This window comes from Erithacus rubecula (genome assembly GCF_903797595.1).
Source record: "Erithacus rubecula genome assembly, chromosome: 12".
In the NCBI taxonomy this organism is placed as follows: domain Eukaryota; kingdom Metazoa; phylum Chordata; class Aves; order Passeriformes; family Muscicapidae; genus Erithacus; species Erithacus rubecula.
The window spans coordinates 11,982,315-12,004,463 of record NC_136664.1 but is presented as its reverse complement, the minus strand read 5'-3'; the positions used below and the strand labels follow the sequence as shown (position 1 = coordinate 12,004,463).

General features: G+C 42.0%; 1 protein-coding gene across 2 annotated transcripts in view; it reads left to right on the top strand.

Annotated features, from left to right (window-relative positions):
• Positions 1–1,076: 1,076 nt before the first annotated feature.
• NKD1 (NKD inhibitor of WNT signaling pathway 1) overlaps positions 1,077–22,149 on the top strand; it is a 110,082-nt gene continuing 89,009 nt past the window's right edge. For both annotated transcript variants that reach the window (XM_079315800.1, XM_079315799.1), the window contains exons 1-3: positions 1,077–1,678; positions 1,820–1,852; positions 2,157–2,314. In XM_079315800.1, coding sequence (XP_079171926.1) covers positions 1,654–1,678; positions 1,820–1,852; positions 2,157–2,314 — 216 coding nt within the window. In that variant the 5' untranslated portion in view covers positions 1,077–1,653. The remainder of the gene's footprint in view (positions 1,679–1,819; positions 1,853–2,156; positions 2,315–22,149) is intronic.

Sequence of the window (22,149 nt, the reverse complement as noted above, 5' to 3'; positions counted from 1 at the left end):
GCTCCCAAGTCTAACTCCTTCCTCCCTGTGCTTGAAACATATGGATTTGAAAGTACAGATGTGGCCTTGAAGTTTTTGGATCAGGCCCATCTGGGTCAAACCCTACATAGTTTGACTAGTAGTTTCTTGAGTTAAATTCTCAGAAGTCTTCATTTTTTCTTGTTCTGAATCTACTACGCACTCCCTTTTATCTCTCCTAGTTGAACTACAAGGATCTCAAGGGAGATGTGATTTTCATAAACAGAAATATAATGACCAGCCAGAGGAAGAAAGCAAATTTTTAATGACTGTGAGAATTATCTTTATGAAACAGCAAATTTCCTTTTAGTTTATGCTATATGTAAAAAATACACCATTCATAATTTGGAGAAGTAGGGGAGATTCTTTGCAAATCTCATCTACTTAACTAATAATGAAAAAAAGCTCAGAGAGACTTTGTCCTCCTGCTGCCAACATTTTGAATCACTGAGAAAGGGTTCCGGACCTGACCCTGAGAACTGCTTTTTGGCATTAACAGCGACTTCATTAGGATCACTTGTGTGCTAAGGGATGCCCGTGAAAAACAAATTGCACGACTAAGTCAGCAGAACAACCGCTCTTCCAGGCACGCTGGCTTCCTTCGCCATCCAGGCAGCGCGCAGCAGGGACAGGAGGGGCTCAGCAGCGCAGCCGGGTGCGGGAGCAGCGTGCGGGGTGCCGGGAGCGGGGTGCAGGAGCAGCGTGCGGGGAGCCCGGAGCAATGTGCGGGGAGAAGCGTGCGGGGTGCCCGGAGCAGCGTGCGGGGTGCATGAGCAGCGTGCGGGGAGCCCGGAGCAATGTGCGGGGAGAAGCGTGCGGGGTGCGGGGAGAAGCGTGCGGGGTGCCCGGAGCAGTGTGCGGGGAGCAGCGTGCGGGGTGCATGAGCAATGTGCGGGGAGAAGCGTGCGGGGTGCCCGGAGCAGCGTGCGGGGTGCAGGAGCAGCGTGCGGGAGCAGCGTGCGGGTGCCCGGGGCCCCGAGGGCGGCGGGCGCGGAGCGGGGGGGCGCGGCCCGCGGGATCCGCGCCGGCTGCGGGCGGAGGGCGGCGCTGGCGGCGGGGCCGGGCCGGGCCGGGCCGGGCCGGGGCAGCGGAGCATTGTCCGCCCCTGGGGCTGCGCGGAGCGGGGCTGGCCGCGCCGCCCGTGCCTGGCTGGAAGTGAAACGCACCCCGGCTGCTCCTTTTTCTTTTTTCTTCTTCTTTTTTTTTTTTTTTTTTTTTTTTTTTTTTTTTTTTTTTTTCCTCCCTTTTTCCTTTTTGAGCCTCCAAAAGGCTCACTCGCCCCTTTCATCTGCCGCCGCGGCCCAATGGGAAGGCGGAGGCTGCCTGCAAGTGGTCTAATCTCAATGAGGTGTCAATCATGTTCCCCGGTGGGTGAAGTAAGGTCTTTTGTAACCGCCTCTGTCTTTGGGAAAGAGAGGAGAGAGGAGGAAGGCTGGAGCGGAGAGGGGGACGCCGGACCGTGCTGCAGGAGAGGAGCTGAGATTTGAGCTCGCTTGTGTGTTAGCAGGGAGAAGCGGAGCACATGGATTTCTAAACACGCTGGGATTTTTATATATCTACAAAAAATAACAACAAGAGAACCTGACCCTACTGAAAACAGTCAAATGAATCGTAATTGCAGATCAATGCAGAGAGATGGGGAAACTTCACTCGAAACATGGTTAGTTTCTTTCACTTGCTACTTCCTTAGCCCCTTCCCTTTATTCGGATTTTACTCGGTTTGTTGCTGTGATTTTTATTCTGGTTTCTAACGATCTTCCTTTATTATTTCCCTCACACACTTTCCTCCGGATCTGCCTAGCTGCCGTTTGTAAACCCAGAGAAAGTCCAGAAGGTAGGGATGGCTCCTCACTGTTAGTAACTTTGAACGCCCTCCCCCGGTCCGGCTGGCTGCCCCCGGCCCCCTGCCCTGTCCCCTCAACTTTCCGCCGCGCTTTGCTCTCTGCGCGGCCGCCCCGCTCCCGGTCCCAGCCCCGGTGCCGGTCTCAGACCCGGCCCCGCTCTAGGTCGTGGTCCCGGTGCCAGCCCCAGCCCCGGTGTCGGTCCTGGTCCCAGCCCCGGCCGGGCGCGGGTCTGGCCGCGGGGGTCGGGCGGGCTCTGCGGGCGGCTCAGCGGCGGCATTGTCTCCTCTTTTCTAGGTGATAGTTTTGCGGTGAACGCCTCTCTGGCTCGCAGAGGGCTGGAGGACTGGATGGTGAAGCAGAAATACTCCGGGGGCAGCAGCAGCGGCGGCAGCAGCTCGGGACTCCAGCACGGCTGCCAGCACCGCGCCGTGTGCAGGCTCTCCAGCGCCAGGGTATGTCAGCTCCTCGCTGCCCCCCCGCCCCTTCCCTTTGAAATAGTGAAAAGCAAAAGCTCTTTCTACATCCCTCTTTCCCTCCCAAGGGGCGGTTGTGCAAAGGAAGGTTTTCTTTGCCCTAATGTTGCTCCGAGGCGCTGCCCCGTGGGTGGTTTCCTTCAGTCCTTTGATGAAGTTAGAAGCTGCAGAGCAAACTTGGTGAGGGTACAAAAGCCAGAGGAGTAAGGGAACCTGACTGGTGTCTGGGCAGTACGATTAGAACGAAACCTTTCACAAACAGGAACAAACAATCTCTGGGGAAAGCCCAGCACCCAGCCACTGTGCGATACCTTGTGAACCCTGATTAGTGCACAAGTTTGCCTGTGACATTTTGGGAGGCAAGGAGAAGTTCCCGAAGAGTTATTGTTATTTATTTGCTCGTTGCTAAAACCGTGAGGCTGACTCTCTCCACGAGTAACTGTGCCAGTCACTTGTCCTGGCTGTTTCACCCCTTCTCTTTCCTTCAGTCCTCCATGTAAAGCAGGGCTGGAGGAAATGTTTCAGTTGCCGTTTTCTTTTATTTATTTTTAATGTTGTCTCTTTAAACAAAGAGGCATGATGGGAGGTAAACAGACTTAACGATACTTAGATATGGTCCTCATAGTGTTTCAGGGTGTGATCCAGAGCTTATTGATGTTTACTGAAAGACTCCCATTGACTTTGGATCAAGCCCTGAAAGCTTCATCACTGGAAAGGTAACCTGAGAGATGGGGAGATTGGAATCTGTGCTTCCCAGCAAGCAGTGTGGCTTTGAAAGCACAAGCAGAGCCCGGGCCACCAAACCTCCTGCAGGCTCTTTGCTTTGTTAGCTACCAGTTGTATTGTCAGAAGCCTGGACTTCTTGTGTCTCAGGAAAAATTAACTTGGAAGTCGAGAATACTAAATTTTAGGTGGGATGTGTAACTGAGTAGAATATGTTTAGATGGGAAAAGCTAATGATGACATTTCAGTGTCCATCAGTATTGTGAGGAGCATGAATTGTGTGAGAGTCACTAGAAGTAAAGACAAAGGGGGCAAGAAATTGATTTGCTTGTCACTGAACATAATCACTTTCAACTTGCAGGTATGATTGGTTGAAGTGATACTTATTGTGCTTTACTTGGAAACAATATATTCAAAGAAAGATGTTCTCATTAATAATAGTACATACTGTGATACAGATGCAAAGAGTAAAAACGCTTATTTTTAATTATTTTCTAATTATCCCAATTTTTTTAAGTCATGTTTTTTACATATATTCTGCTTTTCACATGTATATTTTCTAGAACTCACCTAACTAAACAGATTTAATATACGAGAGTTAAAGGTAAAAACTCTGACTTTAGTTTGTGAAATGTATTTTCTCCCACAAAGATGATCTACTTTCTGAAAAGAAGGAGAAATACCTTTTGTCAAAGATACTTTCTATTCACAGCACTCTTCAGTTGGTAGTTTTGTGAGGTCTGCTCAGCTGGAATGACAGTAGAACAGTATTTCCCCTCTTACTCAAGAGGAAGTCCCCCTCATGATGGCTCAGCAATTAGCAAGCCATTAACTAAATATTAGTCTACAGTTTTAGTACATTATAAAACTATAAATAGGTTTAAGTGTGTTTAAAAGCACTGTTCCCATGAGGCTTTTTACTGTCATCCTTATAGAGATGTTTCTGAACGTTCAAAAATATTTGCCATTTATTGCCTAATATATATGGTAGGATCTGTGTGCATGCATGGCCTGCTCATTGATTTAGTTTAATTGTCATCCTGTCACAGGCACACTGTGACAGCTACATTAAAGTTCCTTTAAAATACGAACTTTTGGAATATGGAAGGATGTATTTCTAATCCTACATTGGAACCAGATGTGCCATATGTACAGTCATTTTGACAAGGATTATGGAGTCACAGCTATTGACTCCATAACTGAGATTGCATGACTGCTTCTCTTCTGAGATCTCTTTGATCTCTTGTATAATTATGCCAAGATACAAAGAGAATTGTAGCCTAACCTCTTGGTTCCTTGGTCTCCTCAAGATGTAGAAATAGTAGTTTCTTCTGCTAATGGTTAGTCATGGGCTTGTGGTGTAGTCTCCAATAGTGTGTATTAGTGTTGCACTTGAATTGACCAAGGACTCTTCTCCTTACTGCTTCAAAATTGATCCTAAAATGTTCAATGGGCTTACAAGGCTATGTGGGATGGTACAGTTTGATTGTGTCACAGCTGAAATTGTGACTTCTCAGTAAAACTTTTTTTTTTTTCCCAAAATAGATGTCAAGTTGCTGAGTATGTGACTTATAGCAGAAAGAGTTAGATCAAACACTGATGAAAATATCTGCATTCACAGAAACATATAACTGTATTAAAAAAAATAATGGTCCTAGAAATAATTTTCCTGGTAGGAATCCTTAACCAGAGCTTTGTTGATTTTGGTTTTTTGTGGTTTTGTTAGTATGTAACTAATATATTATGAAGTTCAGTTTACTTCCAAAGACCCATTGATGGGAGAGGAAAGGAGAACACCTAGCCTGAGGAGCTTCCAAGACTGAAAATTCAAAATTTGAATAATTTTTATACAGAACTTGGATGTGATAGTGCAGTTTGATTTATTTTGCTGTCTATAAGCCAAGAATCCTGTCTTGGTTGCAGTTGGAAGGCTGTTTCTCTCAAAAACAGACAGTGAATTGTTCTGCTAAAGTTAGTCATCCAGGGGAGATGACACTAAAATTCAGGGGATTCATGCAGTGTTTTACAAGAGGAATGAGTGACTAATAGAGGAAAACAGTAAAGTTTCATTTGTAGTCCTCTCTAGAATGATTGAATTTACAATTGTTGTGGAGGAGAGGTCTTTACATCACTTCACTCAAGGAGGGTTTAGTTATACAACACCTTTCCTTTTCCTGCGCTGAAGTTTTGAGAGTTTCTTGGTTAGAGAACTTCCCTCAGCTGATGCGTTGTGCCTGTCACCTCCATCTATCTCCCCCTCCAATTCACTGGAAGAACAGTAATTCATGTCCAGCTGCTGCCAGTCCTGAGAAGGATCCCTGGCAAGGGCTGGGGAAGGCAGGAGCCCGGGGAGGGCAGTGTGTCTGCAGCTGTGCTGGGGGAGAGCTCGGCTCTCATTAAACCATTGCACCCGCCCAGCAGGGGCTGCTCTGCTCTAAGTGTTTTAATGACTCTGCAGGCTGAACAGCAGGGCTGGCCTGCAGCTTCCATGGAGGATTAAAGAGAAAAGGAGTTCTGTTGCATCCATGAAAAGTATGAGGTCCAGAGTCATCTTCTGGTTTCAAAGCTAATTGAAACCACTGAGGCTGTAAATCTGCTAACAACTGAATACACTTCTTTTGCTGCTTTATGAATGAGTTAACATGTATCCAGAAAGGTTTTCTGATATTGTGGACTATCCGGTATAATTCTTAATCTTAAATTTATTCAGTGTGTTTACTTTTACAAACTATTTTTGGAAATCAATATTGTTTGCAAATATTCATGATTTTTTTTTTTAATTCACTGAGAAATGGTTCTATGCTAGAGGAGGGAATATTAAATATGACATTTGCTTAGTTCCATTTACTTTTATCTTCAAAGCCATACGAAATTTTACTAGGTTCTTGTGTGTCTCACTGACATCTGTGCTTGGGAATGGAAAAAATATCATATTTTTAATTAAATTTCAAACCAACTCTCATCGAGCTACATTGTAGGTAATCATTTTAGGTAAAATAGGAATGACTTTAGCTTACTACTTCTGCTGGGCTCATTGGTGCTAGTGATCCTCATGTTCAACCCTAATTGATATTAATTAGAGTTGAGTAACTGGTTTGGGACCAGCACAGTATGAAGTTCTGAGGCGCATCAGTACTGCAGAGGTGGGGCTTGTTCTCCATTTGTTCTGTGCCTGTAACTGCCAGTGACATTAATGGGCATTCCTTGCATGGCTGAGAGGAGACAACACCAGTGTCAACTTCACTGCTCCTCTAGTATGATCAATCTTAAATTGAAAAAGAAGCCCTTCCCAGTCTCCCACTGTTAAATAGTGTGTGTGTTAATATTAAAAATACATTGCCTTATGGAAGACACAGTTGGTTGGTCATTCATCCAAAATGAAAATAATAAACAGAAATTAGAGTTTTTTAGTGTTATGCACATACTTTGGCATAACAGCCTTTAAAAAAGGCTGTTGAAATGTAAGATTTAATTGTGGCACTACTTTGGGGTCATTTCATGGGTAAAGTGACATTTGAAAGACTGCCTTCTTACTTGTATGGTGACAAGAGCAATGAATGTTTCCTTGGATGTTATCTTCTGTGACTGCTTGAAGTGATCTTTTTAACTGAAATATTTTCAAGTCCATTATTGTCACTACTATATAAATAATTATTTCTGTTGACTCTGAAGATTAAAATAAACAACAGACTCAGCAGTTCTCAATATTGGTATGACTACAAAGTATTCTAGTGCTCAAAAATATTGTCTATGGCATTTAAAATAAAATTACCAAACTTTGTATTGACAGAGGGAAAAGCAGAATCTTATTTAGTGTTGAAATTTGGTACCAACAAGCCAAGATAATTTAATTAGTGATGTACATAGGATATCTTGACAGCTCTGGTTTGGGAAAATTATAATATGAATATTAACAATCAAAGAGTCTCTGAAAGTATTAGTGCCATGGTGATGAGATTAGTGAATTGGCCAATACTGTAGCAGAAAGCTGGATTCCAAGGGAATTATCCTTGAATGATACCAGTTGGTGCAATTAAAAGCCACAATTCAGTTGCCATATGGAAAGTGTTAGGCATCCTTATATGGTTTCAAAGCTGTGTGCCAGAGGTTAAATTGACATATGAAGAAAAGCATAAATTAAATATTTTGTGTTATGAAATTAAAAGTTGACTTTGCTTGAGCCATATGGAGGAGGTAGATGGAAGACTTGTCTGTATTTCATCAGGGCTTGTTTTATAGGTGTTTCAGATTTAATGTGGTGCACTTTTAATTTGGCATGTTGATTGGAAAGCCGAATGGCCCATGAAGTTTCTGCAAACAATCTCATTAAAGGAACTTTTTTTTGATCTTTAACAACCCTCTTTCTCCCACCCCCGCTAAAGTGGAGTTACTTAGAATGGTATTTGTAAGAAGAAAACATATTCTCTGTAGTAGCTGGGTCAAGTCCTCATGTGTCTCTTGGGCTCCTGACAGGCTCTGTTGGCTTAGTGAAACCTTAATTCTTCTGAATGAGAAGGGTTTGGTTATGGAGTAGATATTCTTCTGTAATCCAGGATGAAATGTAACAATACATTATATACTTTAATGTCTTAAATGTAAATAACTCAGCCCAGACCTCAGACTAAAACTTTAGTTATAACAAAAATGGGACATTTGTAGCATATGGTTGTTGACAAATGGGAATGTTCTTTACAGCAGCATTCATTGACAGAAGGGTTTTCTGTAGGTTTTGAGATCTGCAATGAGACCCAGGAGAGGAGCTCACTAAGTGGCTATTTGTATGCACCCTTCAGAAGAAGATCTTAGTTGACTTTTATGGTTTCTTTTGCATTGAGTTATGAACAGAGGAAAGAGAAGTCTCTTGAGTACTGAAACTTTGTAGGAGTTAGTTTTTCCAAAGTTGGGGAAATAATTGTTCAGTGATGATATTTAAATCAGAATGGAACATTGCTCCCAGTGCTGCAGATGTTGGCCTTTATAGAAATCCTTGCAGACGGATTTTTCTTCGTGAATGTCAGCATCAAACCCTGGTTGGGAAGCAAATGGTAGATGTTCAGATGTACAAAAGACTGGAAGTTGGGTTTATTCTGTTTTTTTTTTTTTGTTAATTGAACTATTTTTCTTTTTCATATGCCAGTTACTTTGAATACTTGTGAGTTTTCAAACTATGTGATATTTATAGATATCTTTTCAAGGAAAGTGATGTAAAGTTTTAGTTAAAGAAATTAATGTGAAGGAATGGTCAAATATACTTTCCCTGTGAATTTATTTAGTCATACAATTGGCAGCAAAACTAAGCCTGTATTTACTCCTACAGAGTAACTACAGCTATGGGGGACTGAGTTGGACTGTATTCCATTCAAGAATTATTAACCAAGTTCCAAATGCAAAATCTTCATTGTGTCTGATTTTTGAGCCAGCAAAGCATGTTTGTATTGCACTATCTCATAACATTTCTGTTCCAGTGGTGGAAGGCCAGTGGTGTTAGCTGTAGTGAAAGGGCTGTGCTGGTTTTTAGTGTAAGCTAAGAGAAAGGGGAAATGATTTGTGTACCTTCAACCACTGCTCCCCTGTTCTCTGTAAGGGGTACTGTTGTACAGGGCATTCACTTTTAGTAGGCTTCTGGATTTATTGTCATCAAAGCAATGTGGCATGTATTTTATCTTCTAACTTGAGGAATTACAATGGCACTTCTGAACATGTGAGATGGAAAGTCCTATACAGTACTGTATATGTATTCCAAACATTCTGCTGCCATGTAACCTGATGTTCACTGTTTAATAAGGTGTTCCTCTGGCTTGCCATGGGACTTGGCTTTCCAACAGACTTGTGTCTGTAAGCAGGTGCTCATCTGGATTCCCTAATCTCTTTATGTTTGTGTGTCATTACCTGATGGGTGGCCATCATATGTCAGGAATACTTGCGGTTTAGTCATACAGAACCTAATTATTTAAGGAAGAGGGTGCTGCAGTGTCTTTTGGGGAGATCCTGTAGCACTTTCAGAAAAGGTGGCTGAGAGGGGTCCTCATCAATGTTTATCTGTATCTGGAGGGAAGGTCAAGAGGCTGGAGCCAGGCTCTGCTTGGTAGTGCTAAGTAATATGAGAAGAGACAACTGTAAGAAATTGATGCACAGAAATTTCCATCTGAACATGAGGAATAATTTCCTTCCTGTGCAGTGACCAAGCACTGGAACAGATTGTCCTAGAGGCTGTGGAGTCTGCCTTCACTGGAGAGATTCAAGAACCTTCTGGGCACAATCCTGTGGCCTGTGCTCTGGGATGGCCCTGCTGGAGCAGGGAGCTTGGACCAGATGACCCAGATGATGTGTTCTCTTCCAACCTGAACCACTCTGCAATTCTGTGGTTTGACCTGTTGTATATTACAGGGCAATAAAGGATCCTATTGTTTTGGTCCGTAAAACTTCTGGTGGTATAAACTATTTTGCTCCTCAGATGACCAGGCAGTGGCCACAGGAGACTGAAATGCCATCAGTGCTTGAGAAGCTCCTCAATGGCCAAGAAGAGCCCTGTAAAAATACACCTGGAGGGTCCCACCAGACACCAGCCCCTCAGCAGGGGGAGCAGAAGACTCTGTGGTTCCTTGGTTCAAACCAAGGTCCCTGCCAAATATACATGAAAAGTAGTTGTTCCTTAAACCTAGGGCTAATGTTAATAAAGTTTAATACTTGTGAACAAGACTTACCAGGCGAGCAGTTTTTCTGCTTTTTGCCAGAGCTCCAATAGTTTGGTAATTAGTTCCAATAACCCTTCTCAGTCTGAGAATTCTGTGAACTCTAAAACTCACTGAGTTGACTGTGATGGGATGTGAGTGTCTCAATTACACCTTGAAAGGGGACATCTACCAGCCTTGCTTTCAGTTTTAGTGGGTTTGGATTTAAATGCAGGCTCAGTGGCTCTCCTTCCTTGTGCCATTTGCAATTAGAATGCCATAAGAATGTAAGATCCTCCCTTAAATGTTCAGTTATGTTTTGAGAAAGATTTGCAGCAGAGAATATTTAAGGTGCCTGGAATTTTCAGCCATGTATCCTTGGACTTGTGACTAACAAATGCAGGCAGCGTATGTTGCTTTAGCTCAGAGGTGGATTGACGTGGTCAGAACAGTCTGTGCACTGTCCATCCAGAGAAATACTTTGTATTTTGTGATTAGGGTGGAATTTAATGCATTTGGGGGCATTACTGTGGCAGCTTTAAAGGGATTAAATATATTGAGGTTCCTATTAAAGTATAACATTGTGATTCAAGATCTGTGAAGGAAAATCATGCATGGGTGTTTGATCTTGGGGTGCAGCCACACATGCTGTGAGGCATAAAATAAGGGGATAGACTCAGTAGGGAAGTGACAGAACAAAGTACCGTCTTGCAGGAGAAATGGGATTTGGGAGCAGCCTCGGATCTTTTGATCCATACTCTGATGTGAATGATGAGTGGTACGGAGGTGACAGATTTGTCTTGGGGGAGGAAGGAGAACGGTGAGTAGTGTGTCACATTGCCCTCGGAGATAGTTTGCTGTTTGATTCCCCAAAGATTTGGTAGTGGTAGGTAAGGACTAAGCTGCTTCTTGTCCTATCTTAAAAATCTTTCATGCTTGCAGGACAGTTAGTTTCAAGAGAGTTAGGTAAAGAGGGTAGTAGCTGTAAGGCTAAGCCTTGTGCGTTAAGTGCATGGAAAGAACAAATGCCTGTTTGGGGGAGTGGGGATTTTCTCTGAGCATAGAGTGTCCCAGTCCTGAGCTCACAGAATAACAAGCAGTCTCTGTATTGCGTAAGATGCTGCGGTTAAGCCTGTATCAGTGTTTCTGTAACAAACCACTCTTTTTGAAACAATAAATAATAATGCTGCCTGTGAACTTTCCAAGTCGCTCTCTGTTCGTGTAGTGTACGTGTGTATACACTGCGGACACTCATTCCCCTGTAAAGGGAGAACATCACAGTCTAGCAAACAGAATATCTGTCATTCCAGCTGAGCAAAGGTCTAAGGCAATAACCCAAAATATCCTGGAAGAAATTCTAAAAAGCATTGAAGAAATCAATCGTCTGATCCTAGAGGAAGGTCTTTGATGTAATCCTGGTAAGTTTATACTGGGAGCCTGCCTATTTATGGTCAGCCATAGACTTTCTATATGAAAAGTGGATCAAATAATTTCATAAGCTCCTGCTGTAAAAAAAGATGGTTGATAATTTTCTAAAGCGTACACACTGTTTAAATGTAGATTGTGGCTTTTAGCAGAAGGCCAGGTGGGGAGGAAAGGCTTTTCAAAACAAGTACCTACAGGAAAATAAATAATACTTTGATATTTTTTCCCATGGAAAAACTGTGCCTCATTTAGCCATCCCGAATATTTAATTTTATTTTGAGGATAAACTTCATAGGTTATCTCAGTTAAAGCCACTTTTATTTATGCAAAACTTATGTGCGAGGTCTTGTTCCTGATGTGGATATGTATGTAAAAGGCATTTTTTCAAATATCATAAATAAATTACATTTAAATGTATATTTTTAACTAACTCAGTGCAGTTAGGTAAGACCATTTCTATAATTTTTTAAAAATTCTGTGTTATTTCTGTTATGCTTTGATGCAAAAGTCCTGCTGTAACAGAGAGGAAGTTTCTCACTGGTTTTACTGGTTTTGTATTGGGTTCTCTGCCACATCACTGGAAGATGAGGGAAGGTTCAAGAGACTAATATTCTTTTAACCTGGAAGCTACATTGCTGATGTAATGGCAGTGTATTTTTCCCTGCAGATACAGTTTATCTGATCATTTTATGACAGGTTCACAAAAGTTTTTCCCAACTGCATTGGCACTTAAATTCCCATTTGTAATTAGCAATGTAACTTTCCAGATAGGTTTAAAAAGCATGTTTTGAAAGAGGCTATTCCCACAGCACTGCTTAATACCCATTAAAATGCCACATTTTTATTGTATGAAGGTGGTTTTTTATCTAATTAGGTTGGTTTGTTAAAGTATTGAACCCAAGTCTCATTCTTTTTTTTTTCCCCTTCTACTCTAAGGGTGTTTTCAATCATTTATTTATGACTAATAGGAAGCACACAAAATCTTTAACTCTGGACTAATGCACAGCATAAAGAGGTAAATGAGATCTCTTCCTGTGTAAGCTTTACTTTGAAAGATGGTTGCTCTCGGACTGCAACATGGTGATATGTAACAGAAAAGAAAGAAAAAAACCCAGCATTTGGAAAAAGAAGTATTGTATTCATTGATGCTATATAGACTTCACTAGAAGTCTATATACCATGGCATTTTCTTCCAGATAGGTGTTTGGTTTCATTTATTTTTTTTTTTTTTAATGCCATTTAGGAAAAGAAACCAAAAAAAAGTTGTGAGAACTCTGTGCTGAAATTCGAAGGTAAGGCACATTGAAGTAGCTGTGTGTCCTTGGACATTTGCTGCTACCCAGGAGGGACTAGCTCGAGTGCAGCATGCAGGTGTTGCTTGTGCTTATTCTTTAAACATACATGTGCTGTTCAAATACAGAACAAACCTCTGCTAAAACAATCTGTCCTTAATCTATGGCCACCTATGATTTTCCCCATTTTGGAAAGACAGAAACCAAAGGCACTGCAGTGGGAAGCCCCCTAGATTTGTCAGTAATTGAATAACAGACAATGGGTAGTGTCCTGTGGGAGAAGCAGAAAGGCTGTGCGATCCCTTATTAGCTCTGCAAGAGTAATCTGACCCTCCTCATGTGTTTCTGATGGCAACACTGGCAGTCCTGTCTCCTCAAAAATGAGGGGAATTTCACCACCACTGGGGAAAGTAGGAAATCTTGTCAAACACAGAAGAGCAGAATGGTTAGATGAGAAAAATGCTAATGATGGGCCTTTAGGGGTATGTTTTAAGAAAGGAAAGAGTCCTGGCCTAGTGTACAGTCTGAGTGCTAACCCTATCCAAGAGCAGGGTGAGGCTTGTTCCTTCCACAGTCTGAACTGACGTGGGCTCTAGTCAAGGTTATCTGCTGTTGCACATCTGTTCCAATATCCAGCAGTGTGAGGACTGGGTAGCCACTGCTGCCTTCAGACTCTTCTGAGAGGCACTCCAGCCTGAGAGAGCTGCCAGGTCTGGGGGTGGATGTGCTTTAAACTGGGCTGGCACAGCACACTGGTGCTAGCAGGCTGGGTGCCAATAGCTGATGGCAGAGCTGGGTGGAGGGAGCTAACTTTCCTAGAAAAGTCTTCTGATGTTCATCTCTCTCTCTGTGTAAGTGGGAATAAAAACCCCTTGTGTTACCTGGACTTAGCCCTCCACAGCCAAGGATCTTCCTTCTCCTGCCGAGGGTGAGGAGCACTGTTGTGTGTCATGCCTGGCTGCATTCCAAGCTCTGTTGAGCCTTGTGCAGCATTGCTTTGCAGTGACCCTTCTTGCAGGGTGCTGCTTCCCTCTGCCAGGGAGAGTGGCCTTTCTTCTGCTGACCAAGGTCTGCTTGCAGCTGGGTTTCCCCAAACTTCTCGTGTCTCTGGAAGTGCGTGCCTGTGCTGCACAGAGAGGGAAATGGTACGTGCTTTGCCTCGCAGCTCAGCGACTGTGCTGCTGATAGGAGAGGTTTTGGAGTGAGTGATCTTGGTGGAGTATAAAGGGTTACGTTGTTGAAGTTACCCAGGCGCCAATCCACTGGCACACCGCAGGTGATCTCCAGTGAATGTTGTTTAAAGCACCTGTCCCACGGTTTCACAAATGTGCTCTGACCAGAGGATGTTTTTCTAACTTCAAAGGGCTTCTCAGCCTGGCTCGGTGCCTCACAGACTGAGTCCACAATTCCTCTCTGCTCATGATGTGTTCTAACCATGTGTGATTTTTTTTTTGGTATGTGATGTTTTCTTAAAGAGGCATTGACCTGTGTTCAAGTGAAACTTGCTCTTAAGCTTGTAAACATAAACTTGTCATGTGGGCAGTTTTCATCTAAACTTGATGTATTTTTTTTTTTTTTTTTTAAGAGCAAGAATAGATTTCAAAAGGAGGGATAATTTATAGGGGAAAAAAAATAAACTTATAGCAGCCTTTTGAGTTGCACCATCCAGAGCCTTTCCTTGAAGATCAAAGTGTGTGTCCTTTGTTGGCCATAAGGAGAAGAGCATGTTCCCACCTTGGCACTGGGAGCATTACAGGGGTGCTTTGTCCCAAATGTGCCTCTGCACAAGGGGACTGTAAGGGGGCAAAGCAAGGCAAGGAGGAGTAGAAAGCAGAAAGAAGCTAGGACACTTGTGAGTGACCTGATTTTTTTTTTTTTTCTTTTCTTCTCTCCTCTCCTTTAACAATGTTATATTAAATTAAACTTTTAGGAACATGTTTGTATGTTTTTAAATATTTAAGGTTTCTTTGTCTTCTGTAGTACTTTGTAGTGTAGTTTTCTGAGAGGGATTGCATTTGATTTTGAACAGTGAGAATTAGAAATGGCTGAGATTTTGCAGGCCATATCCTTTTACTGTTGAAGTTCAGTAACTCTGTTAATTCTGCTGAGAGCAAGATTAGGCTGTGAAATATCTTCTGAGGCACACTCTGCTGCATTAGCTGTGGATGTGGATCTGGGAAGGCTTAGTTAGGGTTCACTAAGTTACACTGGTGGACACTTATTTTTTGCAATATCTTTTGTATTTAGTAAGGCTAGACGAAGTAGGCTAATTTGAGTTTTTAAAGTAATAATTCTGCATTTACTGTCACTGCTATTATGGATGGGTTTGAGTTTATTAAAAAAAAACAAAACAGCAGTAAAACAAACTCTTCAAGGAAACCAATACCTTGTAAACCAAACCAAAATACTTTCTGTTTGGCAGGGGATTAAGAAGTATCATCTGCTGTGGGAGTAGAACATCACACTGTGAATGGCATGCCGTGAACAATATATCTCAGCTGTGCAATCAAGTTTTCCTCCTCTTGAGTAACAGTACTGCAAACTAGCACTTAATAATTAATCCAGATTTGAGATGCAGCTTGATCCCAAGGTCCTCATCCAGATGAAATCCTGGAGAAGTTAGTGATGTCTAGGACCTAAGCCCTAGCAGCAAATAACCTGTGCTACCCTGCCATCCCATGGTTATCAACAGGAACCATCCCACTACGTTTATTTTGGCTGGTTTTAAAGCAGGTGGCCAGAATGAGTTCCTAGTTTCAAAGTCACAGCTGCTGCTTTGAAATTGTGTAAGAAGGGCTTTGGTTTCTTAACACAAAATAACTGAGCTGCTGTTTAGTATTAGAGCATCATTATTCTGGGAAATGCTCTCTTAGTTTTAAAAATATCTTCCCTATGGAAGTTGAAAGTTTATACCTCATGATTCTAAGGTCAGCTGAAATGGTTCCTTGTTGACTGATTGTAAATACTTAAGAATTTCTCAGTGACCTGAAATGAGTGGAGTCTGGAGGTAGTATTAAAATTGATAGTATTAGAAACACAGAATTACTGCAGGGACCTCTTGTTTGTTGGCATTAAGTAAATTAGGGGTGGACTGTTTTGGGCAACTGTAGATTAAGATTTTTTTTCCTCTTTTAATTAGATGTCTTTGTGGGAGTTATCCCCAAAATATTATATTTATCAGTAAATCAGTTAAAACACCAAATGGACTTTACACCATCACAGTAATGATGCTGTGATTAAGTAGAAGGAAATGTTCCATTACAAATGCCCATTTTTGTCTCCTTGTAAAAATTTGTTTTAAAATGAACCATCTTGGGTGACTTTTTCAGTAGCGTCAGCAACAGTGTCAGCAGAATGGTGAATTTGTGTCACTGGAAGTATAAAGAGAATTCATGAAGGAGTTTGTGTTAAGCATAGTTTTCTTTTTATAAAAAGGGATTCTATTCACTGTGGTTTTTTTTTTTTCTTTTGTATTCCTTGCCACCTTATGATATTATAATGTTTTTTGCCTACTTTCAAAATTTCATAGATATATATTTATAAAAAATATATGTCATGTAAGCCTTTTTCTAGTGTAAGAGAAAGTACATTTTATGCAAGGTACACAGCATGGGGCTTTCTGGGCCTTCAATCTCATTTGATCCTGTCTCACAAGAAATGCATCAAACAGGAGTGAGCAAAATGCAATCCCCTCAGACTGGGTGAAAATATTCTCCTAAGAAAGAAGACAAGAAAGGGCTGGTGAGAGGAAAGGCTTGACCTCTCCTCTGAAAGGAGGCCTGAAAAAAAGAGTGGACAGAGGAGGGAGTGCGACTTCAGCTGATACAAACAGACTTGGTAAAGGATGGAAAGGGCAAAATTAGGGTATTGAGGACACAGTCAAAGAAATTAGTCCCATTTGCATGCATACAGTATAACAAAATCATTGTCTTGGTTGTTAAAGGGAAGAAGTGAGAAGTACACCATTACAAGTGGCATATCTGGGCTGTGCTCTTAATCCTTTTTGCTTCAATCCTAAAATATTTTTTGTTTGCATTTACATCTTGTGACTTAAATTTCTAGTAGCTCAGTCTGTTGAGATTTGCATGTTCTAGTGCAGGACTGCTTAGACTTATCCATTTGCTGGACCATGTTTTCTATTCAGGTGCAGGTGGCAGAAAGATCCCTCCAAGGCAGAAGCTGTCTTGGGGCAGACTCAGGCTCTGGTGACAGGGTGTGCCTCTCCTGCTGCTGCTGCCCCTTGGGTCTCTGCTTAGTGCTTGGGATTTTCCTGGGTAGGATGTCAGCCCTGTTGTACTTAAGGAGATGGGGTAATAGGTTAAACACAGCTTTCTTAAGCTCTCTGGGTCACGAGGTAGGTAGGCTTTGAAGTCATCTGAGATTAGCAGAGGGGTCTGGCGGCTGGGAGGTGAAGCTGGGAGGTGTTTGTGAGGTGGGTGGCCAGGGATGGATAGCCACTCATGTGGTGCTACCTGGTCCCTGAAACTCTGAATTTATGGTTTAAGAGTGAGATCCAGGAGCCATTCATTCTAGTCCAAATCCTAGCTTCAGGTGTATATATTTTCTAAAGTTGTTCATATCTTCACAAAAGCCCAAAATATCTGAACACTTGCCACTCATTTAGTCTCATTTGTCTTCTCTTAGAACCTACTGGTTTTATCCATTTTTTTCCTACTTCCCCATCAGAGAAATATATATAGTTCATGAAGAACTTCAATGTCTGCTATACTCTTAATTCATGTTTTTATGAACAAGCCAGGTATTTTTCTCCTACTTTCCTAAGCAAAGTAAGAATGTTTGAATTCTCCTTGAAGTTTATATAATCTCCTCTTGCAAAATAGCCCAACCTCTTACATTGTTTCTTTTGATCTACTGTAATCTTCCTAAAATGTTTCAGAAATGGGCCTTTCTGAACTGTCCAGCTCTTGTTACAATCCAGTGGCTCAGGAAGTCTGATTCTAAAAAGTTTGTATTAATCAAAGCAGTTCTGACATAGAGAGAGAAAAGACATTTTACTTCTCCCTCATCCTGACGAGACTTTGGACAAGGTTGTAGAAGGTGGTGTCAGGGACGTGTCTTTCATGTCTGAGCTAAAGCTCCACTCATGGAGGGCTGTCCAAGGAAATGTGTGTTCAAGTGATGTGGACTTCCTGCTGTTTGCTGTACCTTGCTCTTGGTGATGCATATAGAGTGAGGGCAAGATTAATAGGAGTGTAGGGTGTGAAGCCCCTGGGTGATGCTAGCCCAGCTCTTAGGGTCAGTGGCTGCACTGAACTCAGTGATTTTATGCAGAAGGAAAATCTGACCTGATTGTTCGGGAACTAAAAAGTTTTAGCACTAGAAAACAACAAGCTGCAAGCCAAACAGTTTGTACTGAACGAACTGGGAAAGGTGGTACAGGCAGGCTTGATCCATGCACAAGGACAATGGCAGAAAGCAAGGGTTAGGGTATGGCAGGGGCATGGAGGGGAGGAATTAGGGTGGAGTTTAGGGAGGCGATCCAATAGGGGAAGGGGCGATTAGGAATATTAAAATTATAGCAGTAAAAAGGAATGAATGACAACAAGAGAAGCAGTGAACTTTCTGGCAGTGATCAACATACTGGAGCTGGAGGATTCTGGGGATGATTTTGTACTCACCCCACCTGCAAAGGGTTTTCCCATGGCCTTAAGCCATGATCCCCTGCACTTTTGTTGGAGCTAACCCCAACAAGAATGTGTGGTTGGCATGTGTGAAAATCATAACAGGTATGCAATACAGCATGAAGAGAATGCTAGGCTTTCACCCCTGAATGGAATAGACTATATAGACATAACTCAAATGGGAAGGAAAAGGTTTGTTCAAATTTGACTGGCGACAAGCTCTGATGCACCTGTTAGACTGGAAGCTTTGCAAGGAGATGAAGTTTTTCTGGTGTTTGCTTGAATAATGAAATTACTCTCTCTTGGAGGTTATTCTCTGGAGCAGCAGAGTTTGTATATGAGTGAAATGCATGTCAAAATGTTTGCAAAGAGCTGAAGTGGGGTGGTGAGTCAAAGCAGTAGGCTTTTCATTGCACTGGCTTTGTGATGGAGAGCCTTATAATGAGGGTGAACTATGCCTCCGATTCCGGTGGGCCTTTGTGCGATCTGGAGCACAAAGTGGAGCAGGTTTACAGGTTAATTAACACCTCTTCCCTCCTCCTTTAGTGCTCTCTGTGATGCATCACCCACGGTCATGTTTAGAAAGGGTGACTGATGGTTTGTGATGGGTACTCCTTGGTGCTGCTAAATTCTCTGCTGTGAATGCAATTTGTTCTTTTAAACAATAGAGAGCACAGCTAAATATATGGTGCTGGAGAGGCACTTATTGTCCTGTCAGCCTGGCAGCACTGAGCACACCCCCAGAGCTGCATGTTGCAGCCAGGCATATCCCAGCCTGTAGCTTCCCTGCTCCCCTCTCCTTGTAAATATGAAGAGAATTCAAGAATATTCTGCCTGTCTAAAGAGGATTTTATGGCATCTCAATCCATATTATTATATATTTAAGAATGATTTCTCTGAATATTGAATCGTAAAGATGGTTTTAATCTAGCAGCTCTGTGGTTTTGGAGAATTTGGTCAGTCTGGCTGGAATCAGGCTACTTTAGTTGCTGTGTTGGACATTTATTGTTGTTTTCAGGGTTTTTCCCACTCTCCCTTTGGACACTGAAAGCTTTCTTTGCCACCTATTGCCCACAGATCATGCTTTCTCAGTACTTGCCCTGTGCTTCTTCCTTTCCCTCCCAGTTCCTCAGGCCTCAAAATGTGTTTGCTAATTCTATTTTAACAGCTCTTGCTTTTCCCTTGGCTTGATTTAAATGCTACATTCTTCACAAACTAAGTCTTGGGGGAGAAACAAATCCACATGGTGGTCTAACTGTCAGAGTGTACATTTGGTGTGGAACACCTGGAATCCTTTGCAATCATGTATTGTCTAGCACACCAAACTAAGATTTGAGGCAAGTACACACCATATCTATTGAATAACCACACATTGCTACACCATAGCCACTGTACAGATGGCTAACAAAAAACATGTGTAGTGTATTAAAGAAATTCTCCTCAAATCTCCTCCTTCCTTACTTGCCTGGTTATGAGTGGAAAGACAGTGGAGCATAGCCCAGCTCATGAGCAGAATAATTTTGGGAAGAGGACAGTGCAGAGGCAGTGCTTGCTGCCTTACTTGAGGCAGAGTGGAAATTGGAAAGGAAACTGTGATTCAGTGAATCAGTCATCTCTCAGACAGCTCCAGGGCAGTGCAGCTCTCAGCTGCTGCCTTGCTTGCAGTGGATTATAGGGTCATAATACAGCCCACTATGCTGAAGCAGAAAAGCAGTAAATTCATCCTCAGGACCTGCTTTATGTTGTCTAGAAATGAGGAATTTCTCTGTAAGAATATAATACTTTTTATCCAACTTGCCAATTCCCATGCTTCAGCAGTATATTTATCTTCACCATTTTCATGCTGTGAATGAAGGAAGGCCAAGAAAGTTTTATAAAGGACTTCCTTTGCAGCCAGTGATATGTGCACTGTAGCATCCTATAAAGTTAGCAGGGATTAAGGTGAATGACCATGTGAGCAAGGGAGGCATCCCATCAGGAAATATGTCTGTTTCTGTGTAGCAGCTAAAGCAATACTATCTACAGACTTTGAATCAAAGGCCTGGACAGCTAAACAAAGCTAATCCCCAAAGATGTACTATTGAACTCATTTCCTGTGTATGGAGCAAATATTGTAGGAGCTTTGAAAAGCATTTTCCAGCCATTGTTAAGAGAGAAGCTGGGGTGTGAGCTGTAAAATTCAGATCTGCATTCAGACTTTCACCATATTTGTGGTTTTTGTTTTGAGCCTGTGTCTAGTTAGCAGGGATATAAATGTTAAAATTCACCCATGTGACTTGAGAGATGTTCTCCACTAGGAGTGCAAGTCTCACTTTTTCAGCATGTCTTTGTTTTAGAAAAGATTTCTTTCTGATGGAGTCAGATTCTTTCTTTTACTAGGCAAATTCTGAATATTCAAAGAAGGACAACTTGACTAGGTCTAGTAGAGCTGAAAATGTACCATTAGCTGTCTATTAAAGATAATACTTCTCTTATATGTTCTCTTGAAGTGAAAACTTGTAAGTTCTTACAGAGAAGAAAGTAAATGTCCTGTCATGCTATATTTTTAGGAAATGTTTTCTTTCTTTGTTTCAGTTTGATAGCCTGATAGATTTCATTACTCAATAATTGAAGTTAATTGTTTCATGGTAAAGGGTTAAACTAAACATATGAATAAACATTAATATCCTTGGTTTTGGAGAACTTTAAACAGGGAAGAGGAACATTAAGATACTCTCACACTGGGTAAAAGCTGCCTGTTCAGATCTGTTAAGCTGGGTGTTTGTACAGTGGGAGGTTAGGGCTCTAAATCTGAATTCTCTTCAGAAGACATGATTTATGAATTCCAGTGAGAATCACTTATCCAAAAGTGAACAGGGCAAATAACCTGGGCTGTCACCCATTGTATCTGTAGCCTGGTGTGTGACACTCAGTGTAATTTCAGACTGGCCTCGCTCTGAGCAGAGGCTGATAATGTGTGAACACGTGTGATGGTCCTGGGCTGGTGGGAACAGTCCCTGGGACACTGCAGGGTGTCTGCTTTCAGAGAGGTTTAGTGCTGACTTCATGGAGTCGGGCTCTGGCTGTTTTAATCGTGTAGCAGAGAATATTACAGAACCAACCATCTCACATGCTTGGCACTTTGTTGTAAATTTAATCTATTTACATATTTCCTGTACAAACAAGCCAGTGGGCAGAGTCCTGAAACCATTTTCTCAGGCCAAGTTCCAGTTGAAACCAAAAAGGTCAGAATTGAAAGGAATCACTCCTTTAGAAGCATTTGAATGTGACCTTTAGAGAAGTAATTTTCCTTGTTTCTGACTTTTTGTATCCCTCATTAGGGAATTATTGAAATTCAGCAGGAAATTTCAATGAGTGCAGGCTACAACCCTGGCTGAGTTGTTACTTGCTGTTCCTTTTGGACATCACTTCTGAAACTAGCATGGATCTAGAGTATTGTTGCTCTGCGCTCCCCCTTGTCCCTTGTTGAGTTTGCAAATGCTCATCTTGGTCCTGTGAGATCTGTGGGGAGCTCAGGGGTATTGCAGTCTGGATGCTGAGGATTCCAAGCCTAGTGGTGTGCACAGGCCGTGCAATCTAGGATTGTCTGCCACCATTGTAATATATTTTTGTTCCCAGAAAAAAAACTAAACCGAAAAGATAATGGGCAAACTTGAAGAAGTTCACAGGAGAGCCAAGGGTGGTTAAACCAGAAGACTGAAAGGGCAAATTACTTACTGCTTATTTATGTAGGGAAACTGATAAGACCCTTTGTTATAGACATAGAATGAAAGAAGAAAAAGTGCTTTTATTTATCAGTAATTACTGTGCTGACTTGTGCTGACTTTTATTGTGATACAGAGTGTTTGCAGAGCTGCAATTCTGGAATAGCTATTGCAATCTTTTTCCATATGTAAACATGCCAGTAAATTCCAAAGTAAAGGCTGAATGAGAATTTAGTCTATATTGTTTGATGCCTAAAAAAAGGTTACTCAGATCTATGGAGGAGAATGATGAGGAAAAACAATGGGACTTGGGAAAAATTGTGTGTAAAGACATGGCAGTAGCAGTCTCTTGACTGT